Source organism: Dasypus novemcinctus, chromosome 6 (assembly GCF_030445035.2).
Source record: "Dasypus novemcinctus isolate mDasNov1 chromosome 6, mDasNov1.1.hap2, whole genome shotgun sequence".
NCBI classification, from domain to species: Eukaryota; Metazoa; Chordata; class Mammalia; order Cingulata; family Dasypodidae; genus Dasypus; species Dasypus novemcinctus.
Window position 1 is genome coordinate 42,975,512 of NC_080678.1, and position 13,354 is coordinate 42,988,865.

The following is a 13,354-nucleotide window of genomic DNA, read 5'->3' on the forward strand; positions in this document are numbered from 1 at the left end:
TATGAGCAAGTCACTGTGCTGGGTGCTCTGGAGAATATACAAAGATATATAAGAAGCCTCCTCTCATTTCTATAGCAATTACTGCTTGTATGATCCATTCAGCAATTAATCACATACTGCTTTGTGATATCTCTTACACTGGCTAGAAACCGTTATTTAAATCCTGCTGTTATTTGACTCTTCACTTGTTAATATCTTCATTCATTCATTTATTCAGTCATTAAGCAAATAGTTTTTGAATGTCTATGATGTCACAAGCACTATCCCAACAGCTGAGAAAGATATAAAGATAGATGACAGTCTCTATCATCAAAAAGATCAGCATGTAGCATAGAAGAGGAAATGGGAACAGAAAAAGATTAAGAAATAACATGCCAAATGCTGCTGGAGTTCCAAAGAAGGGATGCTCAACTACCCCAGGAAATCATTCAAGGTTTCACTGAAAAGGTGATAATTTGGTTCAGCCTGTAAGGATAGTATCTAATGAACCAAGGTAAAGCAGGGCATTCTAGGCAAAGGAAGCATCAAGAGCAAAGGCGCAGAGGTATAAAAGGACATGGTGTAATTAGGAAATATGGGTGAAGCTGGAGCACAGGAATTAGTGGAAGTGAGGTTGGGGAGATAAATTGGGGTCTGACTGTGCAGGTGCATGCATAACAGGCTAAGGAATCTAGGCTTTATCTTTTAGCAAGTGTTAAGGATTAAATCACACCTCCCACAAAAATGGGTTGAAGTCTGAACCCCAAGTCCTGTGAATGTGAACAGGATCTTTGAAGATGTCGAAAGGTGAGGCCAAAGTCAATGAGTGTAGGCCTTAATCCAATATGATTGGAGCCCTACTAAGCAAAAGAAATTTGGACAGAGTGGGATGGAGAGGAAGAGATAGAGTTATGGATCTCTGGCAAGCCACCACCAGAACACTACAGACTTCAGAGAAGGCCTGATCTTGTGATACCTCCAAAACTGTGAAACAACAAATTCCTGTTGCTTAAGCCAACCGCCTGGGGTATTTGTTATAGAAGTCCTGGTAAAGTAAGACAGCAAGGAAATTACTGTTTTTTTTTCCTTGATTACATTTGTACCACATGCTCATTGTGTAAACATTCAAACATTTACAGGCATGAACAAAGTAGAAAGTTAAACACTGAATGGTTTGAGTCATAAAATTTTAGATGGTTTTCTATGAACAGACATTACCAAGAAAAATGGAATTATACTTTTTCCCCCGACTTTTCTTCTCATTTAGAAGTATCTCTTGGATATCCTCCAGTGTGGTTGTGAGGATGAAATGAGACAACACATATAAAGGGCTCTGAATAGTGTCTGGCAGATGAAGAGTGCTCAGTCCCTCTTGGCTGTGATCCCATGATTTATTTAACCAATATTCAAGGAGTGTTCTAAGCAAGAGAGTGATATAATTCGAATTCTTTTTAGAAAGACCCTGCGGCACCCTTTGGGGAAGATAAACAGAGAAGGAAGATTGGTGGCAGAGTTGTTAGCAGACTGTTGCAGTGGTGAGTTATGGAGATTGGCCTTTATTGGCAGAGGAAGGAGAGGAAAAATAAACTATTGAGACATATCTAAGAGACCAAATGCTAGAACTTCACTACTGATGGCTAAGAGTAAGAGACAATCTGAAGACAAGTTCCAGATTTTTGGCTAAGAGGACTGTGTAGACAGTGATGCCATATTCATACATTTATTCAACTATGGGCCTGGCACTATTCTAGGCACAAAAAATACGGCAGGAAGGTCCCAGCTCTCCGAGTTCACATTTCTGTGTATGGGAGACCAACAGATAATAAAGAATATAATTTTTAAAAAGCTAAATATATAAAATAAGTAAAATGAACAAGAATTGCAAGCTGGCTCAGCATTTCTTGATTAAATAGTGCGGGGGAAGCCATAAATATTGACTTTAAAACGCTGATGCAACCCTGTATAAGTTTAACAATCTCCCATGATTAGTACAGGAGTTGGTGATTCTTTCATGGTTCTTTCATGGTTCTTTCATGGACAAATTCCTGGAAAAGATTATTGCAACTGATCGCCCAAGTCCGGGAGGCGGCCGGTCAGACGATAAGCCCCATTTTACAGGCGAGGAAAATGAGGCCGGGAAAGGTTTACGCGTTCTGGCTGGGGTCACACAGCTCGAAGAAGCCAGAAGACGGCTTAGTCTGACCACCCGCGAGAGACGCGAGCTCGCGCCGGGGCCGAGTCTGCGCGTAGATGGCTGGAGCGTCCGCCAGGCCCGCGGAGCCGCAGCTCTTCGGGCCGCGGGAGCAGTCGGTGGGGTCGCGCGCCGTCTCGGGGGCGGGCCGAGCGAGGTCTTCCGCGGCTGTCAGCTCAGGCCTCCGGGATCGGGCGCCGGGCGGCGGTTGCGGCCCCGCGTCGCGAGGCACTTCCGGCGTGTGCCGGGGTGGCCGGATGACGTGGCTGAGTCAGAGGAAGAGGCTGTGGAGGCGCCGGGGCGGGGGGCGCGGCGGCGGCTCGGGAGCGGGCGGTGACGGCGGCGGCGGCAGCGCGGTGGAGGCAGCGGCTGGGCTCCGGCCCTGTGCGTCTCTCCGCGCCCCGTGGATGCGAATCGGCTGCGGCGGCGGAGGCGGAGGAGTCGGTGCGCCGACGCCGGGCCGGTGGGAGCGCGGAGGATGAGGCCGCGGCTGGGCATGCCCGGCGTGGCGGCGGCGGCCGCGCTGTTGCTACTGCTGCTGCCCCGGGCCCGGGCCGACGAGCACGAGCACACGGTGAGAGGCGTCCCCGGCCGGCGCGGCTGCCCCCGGCTCGCTCCCGGGCTCATCGCCCCGGCAGGCCCGGCATGGCTAGGATGGCCCCGCCGCCCGGCAGAGCCCCGCGGCCGCTCGCGGGCTCCTTCCGGTTGGGCCTGGCGGAGCAGGAACCCCGGGCGCGGGGAGGAGACTTCTCCGTGAGCTGCCGGGACAGGGCCCCTCTCCCCGAGTGCCTGGGCCTCCTTCCCCCACCTAAATTAAATGGCGCCGCGCCGCTGGGTCTGGGATTCCGGGGCCAGGAAAGGAGACGGGTGCGGGTCGGGGTTCACTTCGCGGCCGGAGTGGGGACCGCAGTTAGGCTGGTGCCCCCGGTGGGAGGGGCCTGCTCTTCTGGCTGCTGGGGGCTACGACATAAAGGAAGATGGATGCATCGCTACCACCCGTCATACACCAACCAGGAAATACCGACTAGTTTATGGTCCTCACCGCCTGTTTTTCCTCCTCCGGCCCAGGCAGGATCAAAATCCTGGCGTGGGCACAGCATTAATAAACTTGGGGTGAAGAGCAGTTTACACGTGTCCACGCACACAACTTACTCTTCCTCATTCCGAGGCCTTTAACTTTCTCCTCTCCTTTTCCTAGCCTTCAGATAGAGGCCTCCACCCCAGTGGTCTGTAACTAGTACAGCTCCTGAGAGTGAAGGGTCGCGAGTTTTCCAGTCTTCGTGCAAGGGTGTGGAACACTCTCTTTTACATTTGGCCTAAAATTGATTGGCGGTTTATTTGACTTGCACTTTCACATCAAAGCATGGGTGTTAACGACTCTCCAAGTGACTTTCCCTTAAGCCTGTAACTCCGTGGTTTTCAGAATCGTAGATGTGAGCAAGGCAGGAAAGTCATGTAAATTGAGAGTTGGTTTGGTGGTTTTACACCTTTACGCATTATTAGGATTTTGTTTATTTTCCTTATTGTTTCATCATGCATGATAGGTGGTGTATACACTAAATCTGAAAGATTTGGGGTAATATGCCATTCCTGGTAAATGAGGAAATGAAGCAATCCTTTCTATATAATGGATCCTACTTTAGAGTGTATATGTAATTGACAAGGTTTCTTTTGCTAGTCCCTGGATTAGTGGGGCTCTCATTTTAACTAAGAAAAGCTCTAAACATTGGGCCATTTTACCTTAAAATCACAGCTAGGAACTTCTCGTGTGTTTTTTAGAGGCACAAGTCCAGAGTGGGTGCCGTGATTTTTTGTGGTATACTTAACACTTTTCACCTTAAGGTGATCTTTTTTTGAAAGTTAAATTTCAAACTATTTCTTGTTGCTGCTACCAGGTAACTTGTCTCAAGGTGTAAATAAGAACTGTAATTATTACACATAGTGTACAGGGACCATGCGTAGATTGGGGTCTGATTACATTTTAATTTCTAGTGGACATCTTTTTGATTAATGAGGTTGTTACTAATATTCTAGTTTTTTGAGCACTTAAGAAGAATTACCATGTAAAACTCTTCAGAACTTTTCTAAATGTAGTTCCACCATACAGACATTCAAGTTTTAAGAATAGTATTCTACTTTTTATCTTGTGTTTTATCCTGCTATGACTAAGATAAACTACTAGAAAATAGAATTTCTTTCATTGGAGGTGTATAAAGGCTTTATAACTTACAAGTCTAAAGTTTAAATACCAATTTCAATGAAATTTTATTGTCAGGGACATATTTCTTTGTAACAGTACTGTAATTGAATATAAATTATTTGGTAAAATATAAAAGTGGTTTTTTTGCCACAAAAGAGAATGTGGTGTATATGAAATTGGTTGCTGGACAGAAAATTTTAGAATCCATGGCATTTCACTTTTTTAATCTGTCCACAATGAGCAGCTCTCACTTGGTTACTCATTATTAAATACCCATTATTTAAAAAGGAAAAAAGTTACAGGAATAATAGCATTAAAATATAAGTATGAAATATAAATAAGTTATTAATTTTTTTTTTTTTTGCTATTAGCCCAAATCTTTTATTTTCTTTCAAGTTCCTAGAATTATTTCTTGAAAAATAGGTATTCATCTTAGCCATATAATAGTGTGGAAATGGTGCTGGTCAAGTGATTTTCTTTTCCCCAACCAAGAAGGTGGAAGTACCTAGTGGAAAGAGAATGATACTGAAAGGGGGGGGAGGGGACAAATTGCCAATGAAAGGTTGTTGGATTTAGAGTAAGTGTTTAATAAGTGCACTGGTGGAATTGAATTATTGAAGGACAATTTCAGAAGTTAAATTTTAACCTTTAGATTAACTTTCTGTGAAGATTTTCCAGGTGAAAATAATGAGTACAGTGTTTGTAGCATTTACAGTGTGCAAGGCACTGTTCTAAAAGCTTTAGGCATATTAACTCATATTTTAAACATATATTGAGAATCCTGTGAAGTGAATGATATTATGGCCTTTTTAGAGATAAGTAAATTGGGACCAGAGAGGTTAAGTAGCTAGCCTGAGGCCACACAGCTGGTTGGTGGGATTTGAACCCAGGCATTCTTAATAAATAGTCTTCTATACTCTCAGCCAATATGCCCCATAGCTCTTTATCCTAAAAATAGAACAGTAAAACATTGGTATTAAATTGAATACTTGTCTATGTTAATAGTATTTTTGAGTACTTAAAGGAAGAAATATGTGGCTAGTTCTGGCTCCGTAATGGGTTGCTACTGAGATGTTGGGTTGGCATTAAGGAGTAGGGCTGTCTTCGTGGACTTGCAGTCTGTGCTTCATTTACTGCTCTGCTGTTGTCATCTTGAAATTCCTGGTTAGAACAAGGGTTCCCACATTTTTATTTGGACTGGACTCTACAAATTATATAGCTGGTTCTGAGAGGGACTGTATACAGTTCCACAAAACCCCTTCTTTCTTTAACTTTACCTACTGAGTTAGGATTCAGTTGACCATTTAGTCCATGTGGAATATTGTATGTGCTTATTTATCCAAAGCTCTTTTAATATTCTCAGAATGATGTGAAGGAAATGTGCTATTGATTTCTAGAATATATACGCATTTAGAATATATATTCTAGATATATATACAGATGTGTTCCTGTCAATTTTAATACGTTGAGTCACATATGGATTAGAGGATATGTTGTTTGAAAATAAAATGAATACTTTATGAAAGATGGGCTCTTAATTGATTGAAAAATCATAAAAATAAAGTGAGTGAAAGGTAGGGTATGGCTTATGTTTATTTTGCTTTCTGAAACCGGAAGCACATGGAAGTACCTAGAGTTGATTACCATGTCTCCTAAGATCCTAAAGGACTTTTTTAAAAATTTCAAATTGTGAATCATAGTATTTTAGAACAGAAAAGGACTTGAGATCATTTTATTCAGCCTTCTCATTTACCTTAGGTCTGGTGACTGGCCCAAGGCCTCAGAAAAAATCTGAACTACCTGATCCCTTGTCCTTTTCTACCTTTCTTGTACATATACTTCCCACAGTAATAATATATGTCAGCTTCAAAAAAACAAAAACAAAAAAAACAGGAATGTTATAACCTAGACTTTTTTTTATCAGTTTACTTTCTTCACAAGATCACAGTCAGTTTTTTGTTGTTGGGTTGTTTATTTGGTCTGATACATACCCAGGTGCTGTGCTTGGCACAATAAGTGGTGTTTAATCAGTGTTTGTGAGTAATTAGAAAGATACTCAGTACCAGAATATGCACTTTTGGAAGTATGAAACCCTGTGTCTTATAGTACAATGAATAAACTGAGGTCATTGCTTACATGGAATTTGTAGTCTAGGAGATGCCTGTTGTAATTTAGGGTCCAATTCCTGTTTCTTTGCAGCCTGCTGTGTACCTCTGATATCCTTGGAAACTTCTAATGGCTCTAACACCCAATCTGTGCCTAAGATAGTCTATGCTTAGCCTCTGCCATAAACACTTTGTATTGCCCCTCTGACTGATTTAAAAAATGTTTTGTTTGCTTTACATTAGCAAATGGCATCCTTTTGCTTTTATGTCTATTGGAAGTATAGAAATTTTAATTTATTTGAAGATTTATAAAATGAATAAGCTTTTTACTATAAATGACTTCATGAGTGCTCTAATATAGATCTGGTTTTTAGGAAATGCCATGATTTTGTTGTCCTATTTTCAGCTGCACTCTGTAGTAGACTTAAAGGTAATTTAGGTACAAAACTATTTTGAGATAGAGCAGTTATCTCAAGAGACTGTATCCAAAAATATACTTTTAATTTATTTGTATTAAAACTCTTAACTTTTTATGTGTTTTAAATGAATAATTAAAAGGCAATGAAATGGTGATTTTGGAAACATTTTCAGAGCTGGATTTTGCCTATCTGTGTAAATTCTAACTTCTTTATTCAGATTGTACAAGAGTATGTCAGTAACATTATTTCCTATAGTGTTCATCCTGAGGAAAATTAATCCATGATCTATGTCAAGGAGGAAAACTTTTGTCACCCCCCCCCCAGTAGAACATTTATGTAAGAGAGAACTGATATGGGTGACTTACTGAGAGTAAAGGTCATTCCTTTAGAGATGAGAGCACGAGTGGCTTTGTAGGACTATTCTTTAGGGCAGATTAAAATTTCAAATGGAAAAACTGTTCACTAATCTGTACTGTTTTTAGTTGTTTGGTACAACTGTACTTTTTTTCGTATTTCCTTTACTCTTGTTAAGAAGCTGTCTAGAGATTAATAAAGTAAAAGTATAGTCCTAAATTTGTAAAATTAGTACTGATGAGTTATATAATCTTGGACAAATTGTTTAATATCTCTGTACTCTAGTTTGTTTTTGTAAAACGGGAAATAATAGAACCCATCTCTTAGTGTTTGAGGATTAAATGTTCACGTAGATCCCTTAGAATTATGTCTAGTACATGACACATGTTTATTAAAAGTTAGGGGGACGGATGTGGCACAAGCACTTGAGTGCCTGCCTCATACATGGGAGGTCCCGGGTTCGGTTCCCAGTGCCTCCTGAAAAAAACAACAACAACAAAAAAAACAAATAATGAGCAAAACAAATGAAAAAACCAGCTCAGGGAAGTCCATGGGGCTTAGTGGTTGAGCACTGGCTTCCTACATATGAGGTGCTGGGTTCAGTCCCTGGCCCAGACACGTCAAAAAAATAACATTAAAAAGTTAGCTAGTGATACTATTAGAAAAGATGGTGAGATCATGTCATATTAGGGATTGGCTAGGGAAGGCTTTACAGAGAAGGGAGAACCTGAGCAGTTTTGAAGGATAAGTATTTGGGTAGGTGGAAAGAAGGAGCATTATTGATTTGGGGAATGGGCTAAGAAATGAGGTGGATCAGGAAAGGAAAGGAAGACAATGTTCTAAATGATTTTGGCTGAAGTGGACAGCTCAGAAATTGAGTTTAACAATGAAATTTTTTGAGAGTTGGAAAATGAAGGGGTTGGTAAGGTGAAGAATGCAGGTAGCCTGAATTGGCCTCCTCCTCATTTGGCCGTTTCCCAGGGGGAGCCTGTGATGGAGGGATCCATGCTCAGGCATTCCCTGACCCACTACTCTGTTTCCTGGACATTTTTATCCCTTCTCTGGTTTTACTCTGCAGCTGAGTATGAAATGCTACCTTTCTGAGTAAGTATTCCTTGGCCAACTCAAAGTTTTTCCAAGGAAAGTATTGAAAAAGAGCTTGCTAGAGCCTGGAATATTTTGAAGGTGAATTAGACTAGTCTTTTGGCCAGGGTTCCCTAAGTAGTAGACAGGTGGAGAGAAGAACCTTACCTGGCACTCTGTTTCTATACAATGGGGCACTTCAGTTTCCTCAGCTCTGCTCAAGGACTTTGTGGGCAGCTTTAGAGAAATAATATGTTGTTTACTCTTTATTAAGCCTGTGTGAAGCCTATCGGTGTTTTCTAATTTCAAGTTTATTTGTATTTTAAAACACATTTTCTCTTGAGAAAGAACTCTTGACCTTGTCTTAGGGGCACTCAGGGGCAATAAAGGACTGTGATGAAAAGTCAGTAAACATTTTAAGTATTGCTCTGAATAGGAGTTCAGTTTATTTTATTTGACATGGTATGTATAAGGAGCAATATAAAAGAAAACATATTATCATTGCCTTAATATTTACCCCAGCCTTCCTGTCTTAATACTTACTTCTATTTAAATATACAGATACATAAACGTACACACATGCATATTTCTAATTACCATTTCAATCCTCTTCCCAAAAGGAATCTTAAACCTCAAGATGGTATGGATTTTGTTAATGTACTGTTTGTACCATGTCATGACAGTTGTACCACCCTACTGAGGTTCTGTGAATGACTGACTTCAGAATATACTGTGGATTAACACACACAGTGACCCTTATTTTAGTTCTGTCCTTCAGTTTATATAAAATAAACCAATGTTCTATTTTAATACCTATTTATGCTCACATTTTAATATATTTTTAAAGGAATATGCATGTAGGGATTAGTAGAAAAAGTGTTTTTGAGCTTATTTTTATGTGTAACATAACATTTCTGGAGACTCAACAGGATTAATGGCAAAGTCCACATTAATATGTTTTCTCCTTAGAAGTTCTAAACTTATTTGGATAACCTTCTGCCACCTCCTCTTTTTCATTTCTCTGGAAGCATACTATTGCAGTCAGTGCACATACTAAACTTTTTTTTAAAGAAGTTGTTAATAAGCTTTACATTTCAGCATTTGTTTGTGTTTTCTTATTATATTTATTAAATACTTGTTGTGTACGTTACACTACACAGAGAGCTTTCTGTCTAAGCAGCAATGTTGAATCGGTTTCACTTGTAACAGCAACTCTCGTGAACTGGTAGTGGTTGGTTTAGAGCACTGTTTTGAGAAGGATTCTGAGGTTTTATCTAGGTTTAGCAAAAAGGAGTACCTTGACTGATTAGTGCTGTGTGACTTTGTGCATTGGATGGAAGAGTATAGCATACATGTTTGATATCCCAAAGAATAAAAAGAATAGTTATGAATGGGGATGTATGGATACATATGATTCATTCTTTAATACATAAAGATTACTTATAACTTTCTCTAATCATTTACCTGTCTCTATTATGGATTGTGAACTTCTTAAAGGAAAGGATGGTACTTTATTTAAATCCTTAATACCTAACAATAAGCTTGTTGCATGTCTCTTCCATATCTTCAGAAAGTGAGATAGTCTGTTTCCATGGTGACCTGGATAATGTCTTATATGAAAAGTGGGACATTTGTCTAACTTTTGTAATGTTTGAAGATGAGGTGACTAGATTTTTAGGGTAATGATGGCATGAGTCAAAAGGAAGAAGCAGATACTTTAAATAAGATAGATGAATCTATGTTTGGTTTTCTGGAATGCACTGGGGACTTAGGATTTGTCTCCATGTCTGAAAGAATGGTAATATAACAAAAAAAGGCAGGAAGGGGGAGTACAAGGAAAAGATAGGGGTAGGATAAGTTTGATTTTGGAGATGTCAGATTTGATTGAAAATATTTATTAATTAGATGAAGATAGAGGACTAGAGATAAGGATTTGGTGGTTGGGCTATTTGGATAGCTTCCTCTGTTGTATGCCCAATACCACTCTGCCTTATTATAATTGCTTGTGAAATATACATCTTTCCCTTTAGATTTTAATTTCCAGCAGATAACATAACATGGCTGCCTTGTTCAAAGCTGTATCCTAAATTACACAGTTGTTGGCATATGGTAGACAGTTAGTAGTTGTTCAGTTAACTTATTTCTGCACTGTGGGTTGATTTGCATGTATCCTTTGTTGTCTTTAATTTATATTACTATTTAGGATAACTAATTTTAAATTACCATCTAAGAGTTTTTATAGAATCATTGGAATTTTAAACTTAAGGTATCTTAGAAATCTTTAGTAGCTTCCCTAGTTGGAGCTTGAAGAGCTGCAATCACCTACGTAAAGTCATTCAACTAGACTCTGGATTTAGCTATATAGTATTCACAGATGGATAGAACCATAGTTATTTATTCAAAGAAATATGCATATAATAGATACATATATATCTTTCAGCTAATGAAGGAGAAGTGGAATGTTAAATTGAACAGACTGTGGAGGTTTCTTAGTATGCCTTTTTCTTCTCTTGTTTAGTTGTTTCTCTCCTGTCTAGTACTTTGACTGATGACTGCATAAAAGTCTAGAAAGGAGATGAAATTTTATCATACTTGTGTTGGCAACATTGACTTATTGGGGTTTCTCATGACTTAACATGAGGTTCTGGATAATCTAATGATTTTGTGTTCTCCTCCCTTGTCCATATTAGAATGGTAAATCATGTTGGTTCTAGATTTACCATTATTTGATAGTATAAATATTAATTATGAACATATTCCTTATTGGACATTATTTAAACATTATCTTCTATAAAAAAATAAAAAACATATAAAACAGAGTTTGGAAAAGGTGAATCTACTTGAGACCACAATTAGAGAATATAATTTTATAGTTCACAAAGTTTCATTTTTAAGATGTGAACATTGATCACCAATTTAAAGTAAACTTCCAGTATTCTATTTTATAGTTTCCTGATTGGGGATAGTACAAACCCTTTTGTTTAGAACAAATAACAAATATTCCCTTAATTTGAAGGATTATTTTAAACACATTATTTGCTTCTTTTCATTTTAGTATCAAGATAAAGAGGAAGTTGTTTTATGGATGAATACCGTTGGGCCCTACCATAATCGCCAAGAGACATATAAGTACTTTTCACTTCCATTCTGTGTGGGGTCAAAAAAAAGTATTAGTCATTACCATGAAACTCTGGGAGAAGCACTTCAAGGAGTTGAATTGGAATTTAGTGGTCTGGATATTAAATTCAAAGGTAAGTTAACTTTAATAGTCTTTATAATACAAATTAAACGCTAGACCAGGGTTTCTCAACCTCGGCACTATTTTCATTTGGGTCCAGATAATTCTTGGTTGTACACTGTAGGATATTTAGCAGGACTCCTATCTTCTACCCACTAGACGCCATTAGCACTTGCCCACAGTTGTGACAATCAAAATGTTTCTAGACATTGCTAATCAGCCTTCATTGAGAGCTGCTACTATAAAAAAATGGTTTAATCTGTGAGTTATGTATTTATTGCATTTAGAAAAATATATTAGTAACTAAAAAAGATTTGAGTATTTGTAAGATAAAAATAATTAATAAAATTATATTTTCCTAACATATTTCTTTCTGAAAAGTGTTTTCTAGTAAATCCTCTAATGTTCGGATATATATGGTACAGTAAGGCCATTATAGATTCATAGTGGAGATGCAGGGCTGTATTGGGGTGACCTGATTTCTTTAAAAATGTTGTATAGACCATCAGTTCAAACTTGTATTTGGCTTGGCGTGTATTTATCAGTGTTGTTTTAATTTACCCTCTCAAAACCTGTAGAATAGAGTGGTTTGAAATGTTTAAGCCAAAGTTCTGGTAAATTTGGGGAAAACTCCTGTTTATTATGCAGGTTTCTGTTTTATCAGGCCCTTTAAGTATTGTTATACTTTTTACTTTCCTCTTTGAAGTTTGTCAGAGTGTGTATCCCACATAGGTATTTTTAAGCCATTGAGCAGAAGCTTTGAGTAATTGAATTTCTGCAGGATCTTTGATTAGGTGTCTTAATTTTGTATAGAGCATGGATTTTATAATCAGGAGCTTTGAATTTTAATCCCATTTCCTTTACTGTATTGCTTTTAGTAAAGTCATTTACTCCAATTTTGACTTCATTGATTCCATGAATAAAATGAGTAGTTACTGACGTCTGATATTTGTAGCATTTGGGGAGAGGGCAGTGTGAAACAAGATATTTAAAAGATAATGCAACTTTAATTTTATTTGGTTACATTACATTTTTCTTCCTTTTAGAATTTTTTTTTTGCTGTTATTGTTGAAAAGAGGTGTATATGTATTTGTGGCCTTTTAAAATTTCCTCCATAATATTCCTTGGGGCTTATTATAAAAATAAATTATAATTGTAATTTATTACAGGCATGGCCTGTAGTTTTATGAATCATAAATATATTCTGAGGCTCTTGTTTTAATTTCATTAGGTAATTTAAATATTTATTCACATATAAGGAGAAGACAGACTAGGATATGTGATCTTTGAGAACCTTAGTACTACATTTATTCCCTTAATTTCTTCTTTTTCATATTTGGTGTACCTTTCCGGTTTATTAAAAAGGGACCAGAGAGAATAGGCAAAAACCCTGAGTTCTACTTTGCTAATTAGGCAGCTTTCGTCAATTTATAAAATCTTCTTTCATTTATGAAAGCCTGCCTTACTCACTTCTTCTCACCTTTTTTCTTTCATTAATTCCTTGAAGTTGAGATGGAAAGATTATGGTCAATAAAGGGAGATGGTTTTCATGGGATATAAAGGTGGCATTTGTTTTCCTTTCAGACTAAGTACCTTTAGAGTAAAGGAAGAAGAACTGGCCATCTCTTATTTCCCCAGGAATTGGCAGTTCTTTGGGGTCTTGTGAATTTGCACATCTAGCATGAATGCGGCTAACAAAACTACTAAATTAAGTGGGCCAGATAAAAGAGTAAATGTTGATTTGATTTCTCTTTTCCCTTCTCCTACTCAAAGATAAAGTTGATC

At 38.4% G+C, this 13,354-nt stretch overlaps 1 protein-coding gene across 1 annotated transcript in view; it reads left to right on the forward strand.

Annotated features, from left to right (window-relative positions):
- Positions 1-2,468: 2,468 nt before the first annotated feature.
- The window catches only part of TM9SF3 (transmembrane 9 superfamily member 3), a 62,535-nt gene continuing 51,649 nt past the window's right edge, over positions 2,469-13,354 (forward strand). Inside the window, exons 1-2 of the mRNA XM_004456975.5 lie at positions 2,469-2,744; positions 11,387-11,582. Coding sequence (XP_004457032.1) covers positions 2,649-2,744; positions 11,387-11,582 — 292 coding nt within the window. The 5' untranslated portion in view covers positions 2,469-2,648. The remainder of the gene's footprint in view (positions 2,745-11,386; positions 11,583-13,354) is intronic.